Source organism: Gastrolobium bilobum, unplaced genomic scaffold, assembly GCF_033153095.1.
Source record: "Gastrolobium bilobum isolate Gb01-03AN ecotype WA unplaced genomic scaffold, APGP_CSIRO_Gbil_v1 utg12686, whole genome shotgun sequence".
NCBI classification, from domain to species: Eukaryota; Viridiplantae; Streptophyta; class Magnoliopsida; order Fabales; family Fabaceae; genus Gastrolobium; species Gastrolobium bilobum.
This window is the reverse complement of record NW_026896268.1, coordinates 127,112-143,149: the sequence shown is the minus strand read 5'-3', so window position 1 is coordinate 143,149 and position 16,038 is coordinate 127,112. Positions and strand designations below refer to the sequence as shown.

General features: G+C 36.2%; 1 protein-coding gene across 2 annotated transcripts; it reads left to right on the top strand.

Annotated features, from left to right (window-relative positions):
• Positions 1-7,806: 7,806 nt before the first annotated feature.
• On the top strand, positions 7,807-15,578 carry LOC133298534 (N6-adenosine-methyltransferase non-catalytic subunit MTB-like). 2 transcript variants are annotated; one of them, XM_061497837.1, is made up of 7 exons: positions 7,807-9,152; positions 9,219-10,708; positions 11,115-11,198; positions 11,349-11,453; positions 11,563-11,671; positions 12,382-12,533; positions 14,861-15,578. In XM_061497837.1, the coding sequence occupies exons 1-7, from the start codon at positions 8,171-8,173 to the stop codon at positions 15,290-15,292; spliced, it is 3,354 nt and encodes a 1,117-aa protein (XP_061353821.1). In that variant the 5' UTR covers positions 7,807-8,170; the 3' UTR covers positions 15,293-15,578. The 2 variants fall into 2 exon arrangements, with proteins under 2 accessions (XP_061353821.1, XP_061353820.1); XM_061497836.1 differs by having other exon boundaries at positions 7,807-10,708.
• The last annotated feature ends 460 nt before the right edge of the window (positions 15,579-16,038 follow it).

Genomic DNA, 16,038 nt, shown 5'->3' with positions numbered 1-16,038 from the left:
GAGAGAAAAATGTGACCCATTGCCACAAAAATTTGAGGAAATTGTGTGGAGGAGTCTTAGGCCTTAATCATTGGTAAGTTTCAACACTTTTCATTGGATAAATTGATGGATTGATTTCTTGAACCCTAAGCTATGTGTGTGTGGTTTGATATGGTTGGGGACCTCAAATTTAAAATATGTATTGGATAAATATGTCTTAGAATGATGTTTGATGATCATTGAGCTCATAAAAATTATTGAGGAAAAATATTATAACTTAGGCAAATTTTGTGGTTGATATGCATGACTTTGTAAATTGATATGGTTGTGTGATTGTATAATTGAGTTATGGAGTAGCTGTATAGGTTAATTATAGGATTGTATGATGTGTGGAAGTGTGAAATTGAATTGAATATCCTTTGGGGTATGGCTATGCATGGTTCGACCATTTAAAGGACAAATAAGGAAGGATGATGAAAGATTCATGTAGTTGGTGTTATGAGGATTGGAGCTAAGTTTAAATAGGTTGTGTAATGGTGTGATACATGTGAATTAGAAGCAAAATCATTGGATGTGCATGGATGCAAATTTTGGTCATAAAGAGGGAGTTTAGGAAAAATGGTGTGAGTTGTGATTGAATGATGTTGTGGACTTGAATTGGTGTTATCATGGACTTAGGAAGCCATAGGAACGTTCGAATAAAATTAACAACATGAATTGGTAATTGTGGCCTAATGGCTGAAATGGGGTTGTTAGGTTTGTGGGAGTTCATTGTGTTGCATTGCAATATTGATGCATAATTGAATTGATGATCCTTTGTATGATCATTGTAGGTTGCCTCCCACAGACGCGAGCTTTGAATAGTGAGCTTGATGGATTACCTTTGGTCCTTAACTAAGAAGATTGTGGTAAGTGTTTATGTCATAATTGCATGAATACTTGAATGACCAATTGAGTGGTTTTATGTGTTGCTAATGTAAATGGGAATGACTTTGTGTAGGCATTTCTGGTTAAACCAAGTTCAGGTGTAACTTGCATTGGAGCTACCTAGCTTGGGAGCTTCAATAAGGTAATCTCTTAGTATTGGGGTTAATCTCTGTGTGTGCTCCACCATGCCCATTGGGGTAGTGGTTGGAAGTTATATGTCAATGATGTGATTATAACATGCTCATGCATATGTATATATATTGAGAACATAGGATGTACCGTATCTTTGGCTAGTAGATAGATTACCTTATGGCGTTATGGACTTCCACTGGATAGGTCTCCGTGAGGGAGTTTCAGTTGGCCAGGGGGCATGTAGCTGTTATCCGTTGAGAAGCACTCTAGGAATGTCTCGGGTGTATTGGATGGATGGTGCCTTGGATGATGTTCTGGGAACACATTCTTGGATGAGAGCCCTAGGCTATATGCCGAGGCCAATAGGCTGGCTGTTGCGTGGTTTTGGCTATGACCTTTCTAGCTTCATCGTATGTTTTTCTTGTATATCCCCCTACTTCTCTAAATCTCTTGCTATATCCCGCTTTGGTTGTTATGATTCATTGTTGTACATTTACGTATGAGTGAGCCATTGGGGGAGTGATCTCCAGAACTTCTGGGTTACTGAGATATATTCGTATGTCTCACCCTGCGTTTGGGGCATTATTTCAGGTGATTGTAGCGGGTTTGGAGCCATGGGCAAGAGGCCCACAAGATGAGCTTATGGAGTGGAGAGCTTTTGCATTTTGAGGCCAGATTTGGCATATGCTAGACTTAGAGCATGAACATTGTATAGTGCATTATGATTATTTATCATGTCATATTTGTTCATGCTTCATTTTGGCTAAGTCTAGGTTGATATTGTAAATTGAGGAAAATGATGTAAATTGTTATGGATTGTAAGAGCACCAAGGAATTGTTGGTCCTTGAGAGCCACCCTTGACTATTAGGTACCCTTGAGGCATAAAACACACTTTTGATAAAGTGGGATAGGTTGAATAAACAAAAGAGGTGCCACCAAAATTTATACTAGAATGACAGATTTTAGGCTAACTTTGGGAGAGCATATCTCCCTCCATAGAGGTCAATAGGGACGTGCTATACATCACTCTGAAGCTTGAGATGTCTGCTATGATGTGTAAAAATTTGGTAGTATTTGAATCTAAGGATGTTCGCGGTCTGGATTGGATCAGTTTTGGAAGCAAAAATCATCTGATCCAATCTCTTCAGTTTGATCATATAATCATTCATTCGGTTTTTTTTTTCAAATCCGATCCGATCCAATCCAATTTTTTCGGTTTGGATTGGATCGGTTTTTGGCTTTTTGAAAATCCTAACATTTATCTTATGATTATTATGCAAATAACATCTTTTGTATATATTGGCTTTGTAAATTATTATTTTTTAAATACAAAAGCATTAGTAAACTATAATATAGTTTTTTTTTTGGCAATGAGATATGAAGCTCTACAAAGATAAAATTTTATTGATGAGATGTGACTAGATTTTTTCTTGGGTTTAGTTGATACCTAATGGGTCTTGGGTTTAGAAATTTTTGGGCTATGATTGGGGAAAGACCCAAGTAAGTAGAGGAGAATTAATATATTGGATCGGTTTTCATCAACCCATTCAAAAACCGATCCAATCCAATTAAAATTTGCGGTTCTTTTTCGGTGTTTCAGTTTTCGGTTTATTTGGTTTTTGGTTTTTTGGTTCGGTCACCGCGGTTTGAATCGGTTTTGATCGGTTGATGAACACCCCTATTTGAAGTTGTGTAGCGACCTGTAGACTTAATTGAGTGGAGACTAGCCAAATGGCTCTACACATGGGGGTTGTCAGGTCCCTGTCTTACAAAAAATAGTTCTCCCTCAATTCTTACTCAAATTAGGCTCATGATATGTCAAATTAAAGCTCCAGTTTACTCTATAAAAATTTGAGAGCAATTGGTTTAGTGGTTTGTTCAGAATCGCAGAAATGTTAAGGTATGTTTGGTTTCCTGTTTTGGGTTGGCTGGCAGTTTTGCTTGTCCAGCTTCAAACGGTGATAACCAAAGCAAATGAGAACTTTATGGGACGTGTGATACCTTGTTGGAAAGGTTATTGAATCTAGAATAACATACTAAAATATGAGGGTCTTGTAACCAGTATATTGCGAACAATGTCCAAAAGACTGAACCATGTTCAGTTATGTAAAAACCGTAAAAATGATATTTATGCTAAGTGAGTTTATGGGAATCCCTTGATGACTTGAGATAAGCAACATATGATATTTAGGCATTTATTTTACTTATTCCGCATTGAGATTTCAGTTATGATCACAGTTTTTATCATTACGTTTTATTATTGCTTTAAAGGCTTACGTAATGAAAAAGAAAAAGTTTACTCGCATTTTTAAATGAACTACTGTGATTGTAACTGCGCTTAATATCATAATCAATGTTAACAATACCAGTGCACAACAAGCTGTTACACTCACCATCATGCGTGTACGTTGGTGAGTGTCGCAAAAAGAGGAAAATTCTCTAAGGTAAGATTCATGAGCTTAGTTATGAGATATTATTGGACTGGAACTTTATTAGGCATTGGACGACTAACCCAACTTATTGCTCTAACTCTAAAATTGGATAAAAAGAAAATACAGTATCAGAAGCCGACAAAGGACACAAAGACACCCTAATGCGCTTGGAACCGACAAAGGAAAGAAAAGAGCTATGTGATTATGCCTAAAACCCCTACTAGAAGGGACACAACCTTGTTCTCTCAAATCAAAGAAGTTTAACCGGTCAAAGAAATCCCTCTTTGTCAAGATACCTTTTACTTTACCCTCATTATTCATTACACTATTGTAATAATAGAAGATACAACCAACAGAAACAAAGAATACAAGCAAAGATACGAGTATACGAGAAGGAGAAAGGAAGTTACCTGTAAATATAATGAAACGATTCACTAACGCCTTGAAAGCTTGGAACAATGCAAACTAGGAGAGCAACAGAGACTAGAAACGTTGAAAAGAAAAAAAGAAGAGCTAGGAAAGACAGATAAAGAAGAGAATAAAAAGAAACCAGAAGCAAGAAAAGTAAATGAAGAAAAGGTGAAAGAAGACGAAACATAGAGGTATATTTGTTAAAAGTTGTTTTCATTTCGAATTTTGAAATCTTGAAATAATTTCAACTCGCGTCATTTGACATGACTAAGACCAATCAGAGAATGACACATGACATGATACTGCAGTCAGCATTTAATGTGAAATGACCTTTTGATGGATCCGACTTCTAAGATAAAGACAAACCACAAGATTAGCACCTCAGAGTACCCTTCCTTTAATAATTCGAGCTGCGGGGGCTTAATGTTCCGGGTTCATTAACTCGTTTAGGTCTATCAAGTTACCCTAAGTTCGTTAACCCGGTTAGGTGTTGGTTGTAATTTTTCAAAAGAAAGAGTTATCGTTCTCAGGGAACGGGTTGAAGTATTTTTCTTCTTATTTTTTTGAACTAAAAATTCTGAAATTGGAACTTAATTGGTTTTAGAACAAGAAATTTTTGTATAGTTTTTAGCAAGCATTAAAATCTGATCTAAAAGTAAGAAAATGATTATCAATATTAAAACACTTCTGGGTATATCTCAAATCATGGATGACAAAAATTATTTGCATTCCTGCAAATTCGTACATTGCTATAGCATGTTTATTTCAATTTCTGAGTTGCTACGGCAAGTTTAGCTCAAACTTTCCAGGTTCAGCAATAAGGTTCAAGTAGGACTTTTCCCAAAGCTTCTTGAATCTTTACAGAAAATTATATCAGAAATCACCTTTGATTATCCCTAATCAAAAGGGTTCATTTAATACTTAACAAAAATCCATTTCCCAATTTCTTTTTGTTGAAATACTCAAGTCCCTTTCCCATGGATTTCTTGAGTTAAAAAGATGAAAGAATTAAACGAATAAAACAAAACAAACAGTAACAATGAACATCAAAAGAAATTCCTCCAATCATTTTGACAAACCCAAAACATAAGAGAACTAGAAACCCATATTCAGAAACAAAAAATCAAAGATTAAAGAGAAAGAAAACATGCATTAAAAAGTAAAATCAAAGTAATTGTTCAAATCAAAATATCGATCCTAAACTAGAGCTAGGATTTTGAATCTTCGCTTGCATGCACCCTCGATCCTTTCTTCCTCCTCAGCGTTGTCGGTGCTTCGAGTTATTGGATCTTGAAGAGTGATGCATTCAGCCTTTCACACAATATCTCTCAACACTCAAAGTCAAAGAAAAGAAAGAAAGAAAGAACAGTGACGAACAACAAAAATTGAAAACGTAAAAAATGAAAAACTAACTCTGCCCCTAAAATCTGATCTGTATCTCTTCTCTACAACCCAAAAAAAATTAACTAAAAACTAAAAAATTCTTTTTCATCAGTAGCCGTCCATCTTCTGACTTATCCAATGGTTAAAATATGTTCACTTCCATGAAACTGATCCACGTGCCTTCTTCCACAAAGTACCTAAAAAATATGAATAATTACAATTATTAGCAAAAATAAATTAACTTGGGCTTGGTTATTTCCTTTTTTGAATTGAGCCATATTTCATATTTTTCAGCCCATTTTCCTGTAATTGTCAACCCAAAAAGATTAAAATATATAAAATAATACAATAATTATATAAATAATTTAGTGCTAACATTAGGCCTATCAAGTCATAACCCAAGTGTTGGTCTAAGACCTTCTTACCCGGAGTAACACATATGACAAACGACCATGAGCCCAGATTTTGGGATTACAGGCTATGAGCTCGAATTGTGGGACTATAGGGCAAGAGCCCAGATCATGGGTTTAACCCACGACCCTTTCCCACTCTGCAATACTAAAGCCACAAACTATGTAACTGCCTAGATCATCACTACGAGAACTGCTCCACATTCATTATCAATAACCACTTATAAAAACCATTATAAATACAAGGATAGTACCAATGGAAAGGACTTCAGGTTGATCATACTCACTCACTCATACTAAAGAGACACACTTAACCATAACCCAAACCTATAGTTGGTTTTTGCTCCGAATAATCACTTTAAGTAAAAAAGTCTAAATCAACATCCTATAACTGTAGACTTTCGAATCAAGAACAAATATCGGACCAAACCATTTGAGAGGCATAACAATGATCTATTGGGATGAATAATTTCCAGCCCAATTTAATCAGATACCTAACGTCTATTAAAATATATATAAGGGAAAACTTCAAAAAATAACCTGAAAGTTTTCTCAGAATCACTTATCCCCTTCCCCAAAAAATTTAATCATTTACCTCTCTACTTAAAGTTGCTTTATCATTTACCCCCTGACATAATTTTCCATCCAAAATTACAGTTAACATTGTTAATTTTTTTATAAAATACCAAAACTAACCTTTAAAACAAAAACGTTAATTGATCTTCTAGATTTTCAGACTTGCTCCCACCATATGAATGAAACCATTTGAGATTTGCTAAGTTCATCCAACTTGATTTTCAGATAAAGATTCATTACAATTTTTAGAGAGAGAGAAGCCACTTTTGTTTGGTGTCCTTTCAATGCACAACAATCAACAACACATAATTCTCTTTCACAACATTATTAAAAAGGTGCTGATCCATTACAACAATGAAAATAAAAAGGTTCGGTTCTAAAACATATTGTATATGTTGACATGTTATTTAGGACAAAGTTGAAAAATCAAGGTTCAAAATTACATTCAAATGAAAATGGGGACTTTGAGATGGACTTGTGTTGACTCTGAGCTTCACATGATTATTCCGTGCTCCTCTTTTTTTATCTTCCTTTTCTTTCTTTCTATCAAACTTAGTTAATAATGGAGTTGGGTACCCATTACTCTTTAGACTCCATAATTTTCTGGCTCTTTATGGACTTTGTTTTTACTTTATGGTAGCATAGCTGTAAACAATTCTTGTTTTACTTTTGTCTTTCATTTTGATGGAGGTAGCTCCTGCGAAAAGGGTTTTCAGATCTCCAATAAAAGATTGTGACAAAGTGAAAAAGATCAACTAATGCTTTTTTTTAAAGGCTTATTTTGGTATTTTATAAAAAAATTAACATTGTTAACTATAATTTTGGATGAAAAATCAAATCAGGGGGTAAATGATAAAGTAACTTTAAATAAGGAGGTAAATGATTAAGTTTTTTGAGGAGAGGGGTAAGTAGTTATGAGAAAACTTATAAGATTTTTTTTTAAGTTTTTCCTGTATATAATGAGGTAAGTCACTCAAATTTAGTGAAGACATAATAAACAAAGTGAAAAAAAAACAAGTAACCTGACAAAATAGGTTAAAACATTATAAGCTAGGGACCAAATTTACAAAAGAAACTAATTTGCAAATGTTTACTGTTCTAGGTTACATAAAATCTTGCTAGACATAACAAATAAGGATTCAAAGCCAATGATATCTATAATACATTTCAACGTTATCCAATAAATAAATAAAAATAAAATAAAGATAGGCTCATTCCAATATAAAGCAGCATAAATTTTTTAACTAATTATCAATCTCCATAACAAAAATTAATCTGTATGCGAATAAAAATCTGACAAAGAAATATTCAAACAATCAAAACTAATGTTTTTCACCAAATGGGCCGGCGTATTAGATTAATCAAGATGGGCTTGTTTTTACCCGACCTAGTGTTCATATAAGCTGACTGTAGTACCTTGGGCCTAGCAAAAGACCAAAAGAAGGGCCCAAATCATTCGACAATTTTAACTTTTTTAGGTTTTTTACCCGCTTCGCAAACATAAGATGTACGAGGTTGTGTTATGGCATAGTTGCAACAAGATCACTCTTTTCTCTATCCTTTCCTTCGTTTTCTTGTTCTTCTTCTACCACAAGGCACGTTGAGTCGGTGACACTATAAACTCCATCGACCCTTTTCCCTTCACTAAGATCCACGCCATACCCACCTCCCACTTTTGCATCTTTTTTCCTCGCTGCTCTTGAATTGGGAAATCCATAACTCCCACGCAATTCAAGGTTGTTCTTTTTTGTTCGAACCTTTTGCTTTCGTTGAAAAATCTTACTTTTTTATTCATTTATCGCCCATACTTTTATTATATATTGGGTTTTGAATATTCAAACGGCTTGAAGGGAGAAAGTTTGGTGAATTCGTTTGTGAAATTTTGCGAAGAGGAATATAATTAGGTTTAGTTTTTGTTGATGGGTTCTCCTGAGAGTAGGGTAGGGGATGATGAGGAGTGGGAGGGTGGTGAGAGGAAGAAGCACAGGTCAAGAAAATCTGGGAATGGAGAAGAGGGTGAAGGGTTAGATGGAGGTGGAAGAAGAAGAGGTTATGGAGATAGTAGAACTGAGAGTAGGAAGAGGTCTAGTGGATCAAGTAGGGCTGATAGTGATGACAATGGTTATGATTCGCGTCGCGCGAAACAGATGAAGAAGAGACAAGAGGAAAGCACATTGGAGAAGTTGAGCAGTTGGTATGAGGATGGAGAGTTTGAAAACAAGCAAGATGGGAGTAAAGTGCATAGCCGGGGCGATGAAGGTGAGAGGAGGAAAATTTCGTCGAAGCAAATTGATCATGATGGTTCTCAGAGCAGAAGTAGGAGTAAAGAAGATAGGTTGCATGATAGGGAGGTTGAAAAAATGGATAAAGATTGTAGACACTCTGAGAAGAAGGAAAGCAACAGACAGAAGGTTCATGGGTCTTCTGAGCAGGTGAAAAGTTCAAGAAGGAGATGGGATGAAGCTGACACTATTAAAAATACAGAAGATGGTTATTCTGAGAAAGGTGATTACAGAAATGCTAAGGCTTCTGATAATAAGTATCAGAGTTCTAGAGAGAGGAGTGGATCTGTTAGAACTGAACCTGGGGAGAGTAAAAGCAAGGGATTGGATTCCGGCCGTGAGAAAGTTGTCAAATCAACCCATAAAGAAGATAGAGTAGCTGATCTTGAGAGAGGTAAGAGCAAAGGCAGGTCAGAACCACAAGATATTAGCTGTGAAGACAATATGCTAGACAAGGATAGAATAGAGAAGCCCCGGCGCCAGAGAACACCCAGCAGTTATGATGTAGCTGAAAGCTGGGATAGGCCATTAAATGCAGATGAGGATGGAAATACAAGGATAAGGGATAAAACTCCTAGAGAAGCAGGGCGCACAAACAGATCTAGGACGCCTGAGAGGAGTGGACGACGCCATCAAGATTCAGAAAACTCAGAGATGGATTTTGAAAGAAGTGGAAGCTTTAAAGGGAAGGAAATTGATAAGGATGACTATAGGGATGATAGATCCAAAGGCAAAGATGATACTTGGAATGACGGGAATAAGGATCGGGAAAGTTGGAAAAGGAGGCAACTGAGTAGTATTGACAGAGACTCAACAAATGGGGACATTGTGTATGATAACAATAGAGAATGGGAGCTCCATAGACATGGTCGTGAGAGGACCGACAATGAGAGGCCTCATGGCCGGTCTGGTGGTAGAAAGGATGTGAGCAGGGGGGATGCTGTTAAAATTTCATCTAACTTTGGAATTTCTAATGGTAATTATGATGTGATAGAGATCCAAACAAAGTCCAATGATTATGGCAAATCAGAATCTATGTCCAACTTTTCCAGGAGAACTGAAGCTAATCAACAATACAATGTTAAACTGGGATCTAATGACGAAGAATGGGCATATCATCAGGGAGAAAGAGCTAGAAGAAGTGATTCATGTGGGACTGGAACACCTGGTGAAGATCTTAAGGAGAGATACGCTGATGATGACAATGATTTTTATGGTGGAAGAGGAAGAGGTCAAAAGGTTGCTGGGTCTGTTCGCAGTACTGGTGGTGGTTCACATCCTCAATATGGAAATCAGGAGTCTAGATCCTTTAACAGAGCTGGTCCACATGGTTTAAAAGGGAATAGGGTTGGCAGAGGAGGAAGGGTTAGGCCAATTGGGAGAGACAACCAGCAGGTTGGAATGCCATTGCCAATGATGGGATCACCTTATGCACCTCTTGGCATGCCTCCACCTGGGCCAATGCAGCCTCTTACACATGGTATGTCACCTTCTCCCTGTCCACCAATTTCCCCCGGCGTCTTCATTTCACCTTTTACTCAAGCCGTTTGGCCTGGAGCTCGAGGTGTTGATATGAATTTATTAGCTGTTCCGCCAACACTATCTCCGGTACCCCCTGGTCCATCAGTCCCAAGATTTCCTGCTGCTAACATAGGGAATCCTCCAAATCCAGCAATGTATTATAACCAATCAGGCCTCGGAAGAGGAGTTCCCCCAGGCATTTCTAGCCATGGTTTTAATTCTGCAGGACCAATGACTCGAGGAGCACCAGCTGATAAAACTTCAGGGGGATGGGTTCCTCCTAAAAGTAGTGGAGCTCCTGGTAAAGCTCCATCTAGAGGTGAACAGAATGATTATTCTCAGAACTTTGTTGACACTGGTATGCGGCCGCAGAATTTCATTAGGGAGCTTGAGCTCACAAGTGTTGTAGAGGACTACCCTAAGCTTAGGGAGCTAATCCAGAAAAAGGATGAGATAGTGACAAACTCTTCTTCTGCTCCTATGTATTATAAATGTAATCTAAAAGAGTTTGAACTGTCTCCAGAGTTCTTTGGAACAAAGTTTGATGTCATTCTTGTAGATCCCCCGTGGGAGGAGTACGTGCACCGTGCCCCCGGTGTCGCTGACCATATGGAGTACTGGACATTTGAAGAAATAATGAATCTCAAGATAGAGGTAAGATTTTATTCTATTTTTGTAAGACATTCTTTTGTTTGGGTCCTTTCAGTCTCAGCATCTTGCTTTCTTCTTGGGTTTCAAATGCACATGAATGACTGTATGAAGAAATTGGTTGGGCTAATTATTCTTAGTACCCTATGCTGCAGTTGAAAGATAATGTTAAAAATGGTACTGTGGCAAGATTATGTGGTTCATACTTTTGCTAAACTCATACTAAGAAATTTCTTTTGCAGTGCTTCTCATAGTATAATGATTTATGCAGTGCTCCTTTAAAATGTTTTGGTATATGCAAGTTTGTATGATATATTACTATATATTGCTGCCTGACTTTTGGTTTCATCTTATACGTGCACACTACTTATCTTTGAATTAAACTTCTAATTTGTTTTCCCGCTTTTTTTAGGCTATAGCAGATACTCCCTCCTTCATCTTCCTTTGGGTGGGTGATGGTGTAGGCCTTGAACAAGGCCGTCAATGTCTAAAGAAGGTAAACAACCTGGATGTTAGAAATACCAACAGGATTTAGCTTCAATCATTGGTTATGGCTATGCCCATATCCTATTCATGTCTTCTATTGCTTAATCTCTTTCTTTCTCTTTTTTTTTTCTTTTTGGGGGTGACGGCTGGGTGTTCATAGTGGGGATTTCGTAGGTGTGAAGACATATGTTGGGCAAAGACAAACAAAACCAATGCAACTCCAGGACTGCGGCATGATTCACATACTTTATTTCAACATTCAAAGGTTAGTTAAGATTTGTCATTGGTACATCCACAGCTTTATTTCAGTATTTGAGCTTTCGATACTTAATACAATGGTCTTGCTTAAACTGTTGAATTTGTTTGTGGTGAAGGAACACTGCTTGATGGGCATCAAAGGAACTGTTCGTCGAAGTACTGATGGCCATATAATTCATGCTAACATTGATACAGATGTAATTATTGCTGAAGAACCACCCTATGGTTAGTATTATCCAAAATAATCATAATTATCTTCATACTTGAATTTAGTTTTCTTTGTTAATGTAATATCATGTAACATAGGTACATTTAATGTGCATTCTGTGTGATCCGATGTTCCCTTCAACTCGCTTTTGTAATATTTCAAGTATCTAATCACTGAGAATAAATAGTTGTGAATTTAACTTCAGATTATTTTGCAAAGTGGTAATAATTATTTTCGGTGAATGAGAAATTTTGTGGATCTGACAACACCAATCTTTATGGTTTTAAGAAAAGTCAGAAGTGATGGAAAGTAGGTAGCTTCTCTCTATATTTAGCTGAAGGAGATTAGTAAGTGTTCTTCAAGGAACAAAACCGATCTATAAATAAATCAGTCAAATAAACACACAGTGACTGTTTGGTTTGGTGTTATTGCACAATTGAGCTGTGGTTTTATTTTAAGTCTAACTTTTATGGTTGAGTATAGTTCAGGTTTTTCTAAGAATCCAAAACGGAGAATCAAACCAAGCAAAAGTTGATCAAATTCAAAACAAGTTGATTTCATTCAATAGTCTAGGTCACGGTACTACCAGTAGAAGGCTCTTGTCAATAACACGTAACATAATAGTACTAACAAGATAAAATTCTTGGTTTCTTAGACATGCCTATTATAGTTTTTGTATAGAATAATCAGATGAGTGCCTCCTCAAATTCCTTCTCATATATTGCAGGCTCAACCCAAAAGCCTGAAGATATGTATAGGATTATTGAGCACTTTTCCCTTGGAAGGAGGAGATTAGAGCTATTTGGTGAAGACCACAATATCCGATCCGGTTGGGTGACTGTTGGTAAAGAACTATCATCTTCAAATTTTAATGCAGAGGTGAGAAATTCAAAATGCCAGCATACTTACTTGTTTTTTCTTCATGTACTGGCGTTTTTATTTAATTTTATAATTTTCTTTGTTTTGCTTTCTTTTGAAGTTGAGTCAGTTTTGCTCCATTGGATTTGTTTTTGGATCTGGCTGATCCGTATTCTTTGATTTGTTTGATGTAAGCTCCTGTGGGATATTATGACCTATTGTGTTCTTAGGACAATTTTCTCATCATAAGCCAAACTCTTGACAAGAAATCTGAGCAGTTAGCCATACTTTTTTTATTTGGGTGATCTTCAGCATAACTAATCCACTGGAAATATATGTTTAGTGACTGTTACAATATATTTGAAATTCATGTTATGAGAGGCATATATTGAAAAACTTATCTCTATAGCATTCTTGTCTATATGAACTTGGTAAATTGTCGGAAGTAGCTGGTAACAAGGTTTGTGGTATCCCAAATTTGAAAGAGCCTTAAAGAATTTGAGGTGAAATACAAGAGGTCCGTAGTTTTTATTTACTTACATATCTATTGGTTCTAGGGAGCTCCTATTTGATCTAAAGGGAATGGGAAATGAGAATGTGGGGGATTGAACCCTATCACATAACTACAGCCCTCAAGTAAAGACCAGGGGAGTCACTGGTTGGGCTATGCGGTTTCGTTGGCCTGAGGTTTTACTTAAATTGATATAGAACAACCATCAAAGCCTTATTCCACTTGGCTACTTGGATCAATGGATGTGACGGCTATAAAAATCCAAATTATCAGTGTAAAACCATTTAGAGCGAGTTTTTTAATGGATTTTCCTGTTGTTTTCATAGGCCTTCCTCTTGCCCTTTTATTTGGGCTCTTCTATTTGATCCACTTCTATTGCTGAAGCCTCTATTTGTTTTCTTCTAACATGACTAAACCATCTTATACGACTTTTCATTATCTTCACCTCAATCGCTGCCGTTCCAATTTAATTTTAGATAGATTGTTCTTCGTGGATGTCTACTATCACTACTCGTATACCTAAGTAGTATCATATGTGTTTCACTTATTTTTGCTCTTGTCATCACGGCACTGCCACAACTTTCATGATCATAGAGCATTGTATATCTTATAGCTGTTCCTTTGAGTTTCACGCACTTTGAGATTAGTAATTATGCTTGGTGAATTTTTGCATTTAGTTCACCCAATTTGAATCCTATGTTTAACAGTCCCATTTACTTCCTAAGATAGATCCAAGAAACCTAAACTGTACAACTTGTGTTATGCTGCAATCCCAAGTTCATCAAAATAACGCTAACTCAAGTTGTAGTGACATGTATTCCATGTAGTTCATATTATTCCTACTTAACTGAAAGCCCATTGATTCCAAAACATGCCTTCATAACTGAAGTTTAGAATTTATTCCTTCTCTCGACAAATCAACAAGCAAAATATCATATTAAGGCTTTGACTTTAATATGCCTAGTAAGTACATCAAATATTAAAGTAATAAGTTATAGGGCTCAAATTTGATCCTTGACGCAAACCTATTCTTATAGGAAAATCTTCTGTAGAGTTTACTTCTATAGGGAAGATTCAGAAGTTTGTATAAAGGAGAAGATGGAAGAGTGAGAGATGAAACTCGGTGATAATTTTTAGTATGAAAAGTAAATAGTAGTGTGGTTCTCTCTGTTTTCCTTGATTCCACCCTTTTAGTGGAACCAAGATGTACCACTTTTTTAACCCGATGTCTAGTTCTGTTATTTTTTTCAGATGTACCAGACATAAAATAAAAACTCGTATCTTATTGTTTTAACGTGTCTACCAAACACGTTCTATCATAGACTTTTTCTATATCAGTGAAGATAACATGATTTTCTTTCTGGGTTCCTTTTTGACTTTTCATGAAACCCCACAATGGGTATAGTTTCAATTGTTGACCCTAAATTGGTGGAGTGATTTGTCTGGTTAGTTTTTCTAATTAAATTGATATGCTAGAAAAAGTTCTTCCAATTTCTGAGGCTTTTTAACTAGTGCAAGTAGCCATGCAAGAGTGTTGTACTATTTTGACACAGACAATGAAGAGAAAAGAGAGAGGCAGAAAGGTTCAGCTGATATTAATTACCTAGAGTCTCCTAGCCATTCAGCTTGAGTTATTTTAGTTGTTATATGGAATATACATTAGGCTTAAGTTCATGCTCTAGACCTACTTCTAGGTTCTAGCCTCCCCTTTGGTCCAATAATAGGTTACTTTGGTTATCTTGAATTTATTTCCGCCAGTGACAAGATTTTATTCTTAGATATGCTATATCCATTATTTTATGCTGATTTTGTGTGTCCCCTTGACTTATTAATTCAGGGATATATGAAGAATTTTGCTGACAAAGATGGGAAAGTATGGCAAGGAGGTGGGGGGCGGAATCCACCTCCAGAAGCACCTCATCTGGTGGTGACTACTCCTGATATAGAGGCTCTTAGGCCCAAGTCACCAATGAAGAACCAACAGCAGCAGCAATCAGTGTCCATTCCTTTGACTACTACTAATTCCTCAAACAGAAGGCCTACTGGGAATTCACCACAGAATCCAACTGCACTTGGTCTCAACCAAGATGCTTCTAGCTCAAACCCTTCTACTCCAGCTCCTTGGTCTTCACCACTTGATGGCTTTAAGGCACGTGAAGGTTCTGTAGTGCCTTCAGATGGTAAAGCTTTTGATGTGTATGGGTTTAATGGACCTGCACCGGCTAACTATGTAGATTTTGAGCCATCTAGACAAATGAATCTGATGTAGCATAACGCTCAGAATGGTAGTGTTATGTGATGTGTTGTGGATAGTATTATTGTTTTTCCCACTAATGTAAGTGGGGAGAAAAATTCTTGGCCTGTTTATGCATTCTTTTGGTGGCATTGGCTATTACATTGTTTAGTTAGGGGAATAAGAAGAAGAAAAAGGTTGGTTTACTATAACAATGTTTGTGCCAATCCATCTGAAAGAATATAGTTTTACTTCATGTGCTTCCCAGGGCAATAATGTTTCATTTACGTTGAAATTAGTAACTTAATTGAAGTGTTGCTTTAGCGCCTTTAAAAGAGTTATTTAATTTTTATTTAATTTTTTTAAAGATTCATCAATTACCCAATTAATTCGATTTGGGTGGCAAGACCTCATAGTTCATTTACTCGTTTGTTCTTGTAGTTAAATTTTTGTGTTTTCTTGTTTAATGTATGATACATATTATTATTAATTTTTCTTTTTTTGAATTTCAACTTTTTTTTTTAAGAAAAAATTAATGAATCATGAATTTTTTTATAATTTATAATTTTGCTTGAATTGATTATGTATACATTTTAATAATTTAGAATTTTTCTCTTAAATGTGTTTTATTTTAATTTACTTTTTGTCTGAAACTAAGATTTAGTGAAATGGAAGGAAATTACTCCCGTTGGCTATTCAATCATGAAATGTCTTGGAAAGCCAACCTTTTTCATCATTCCTAGGTTGTATAAGCACATTTCCTAGGTTGTATAAGCAGAATC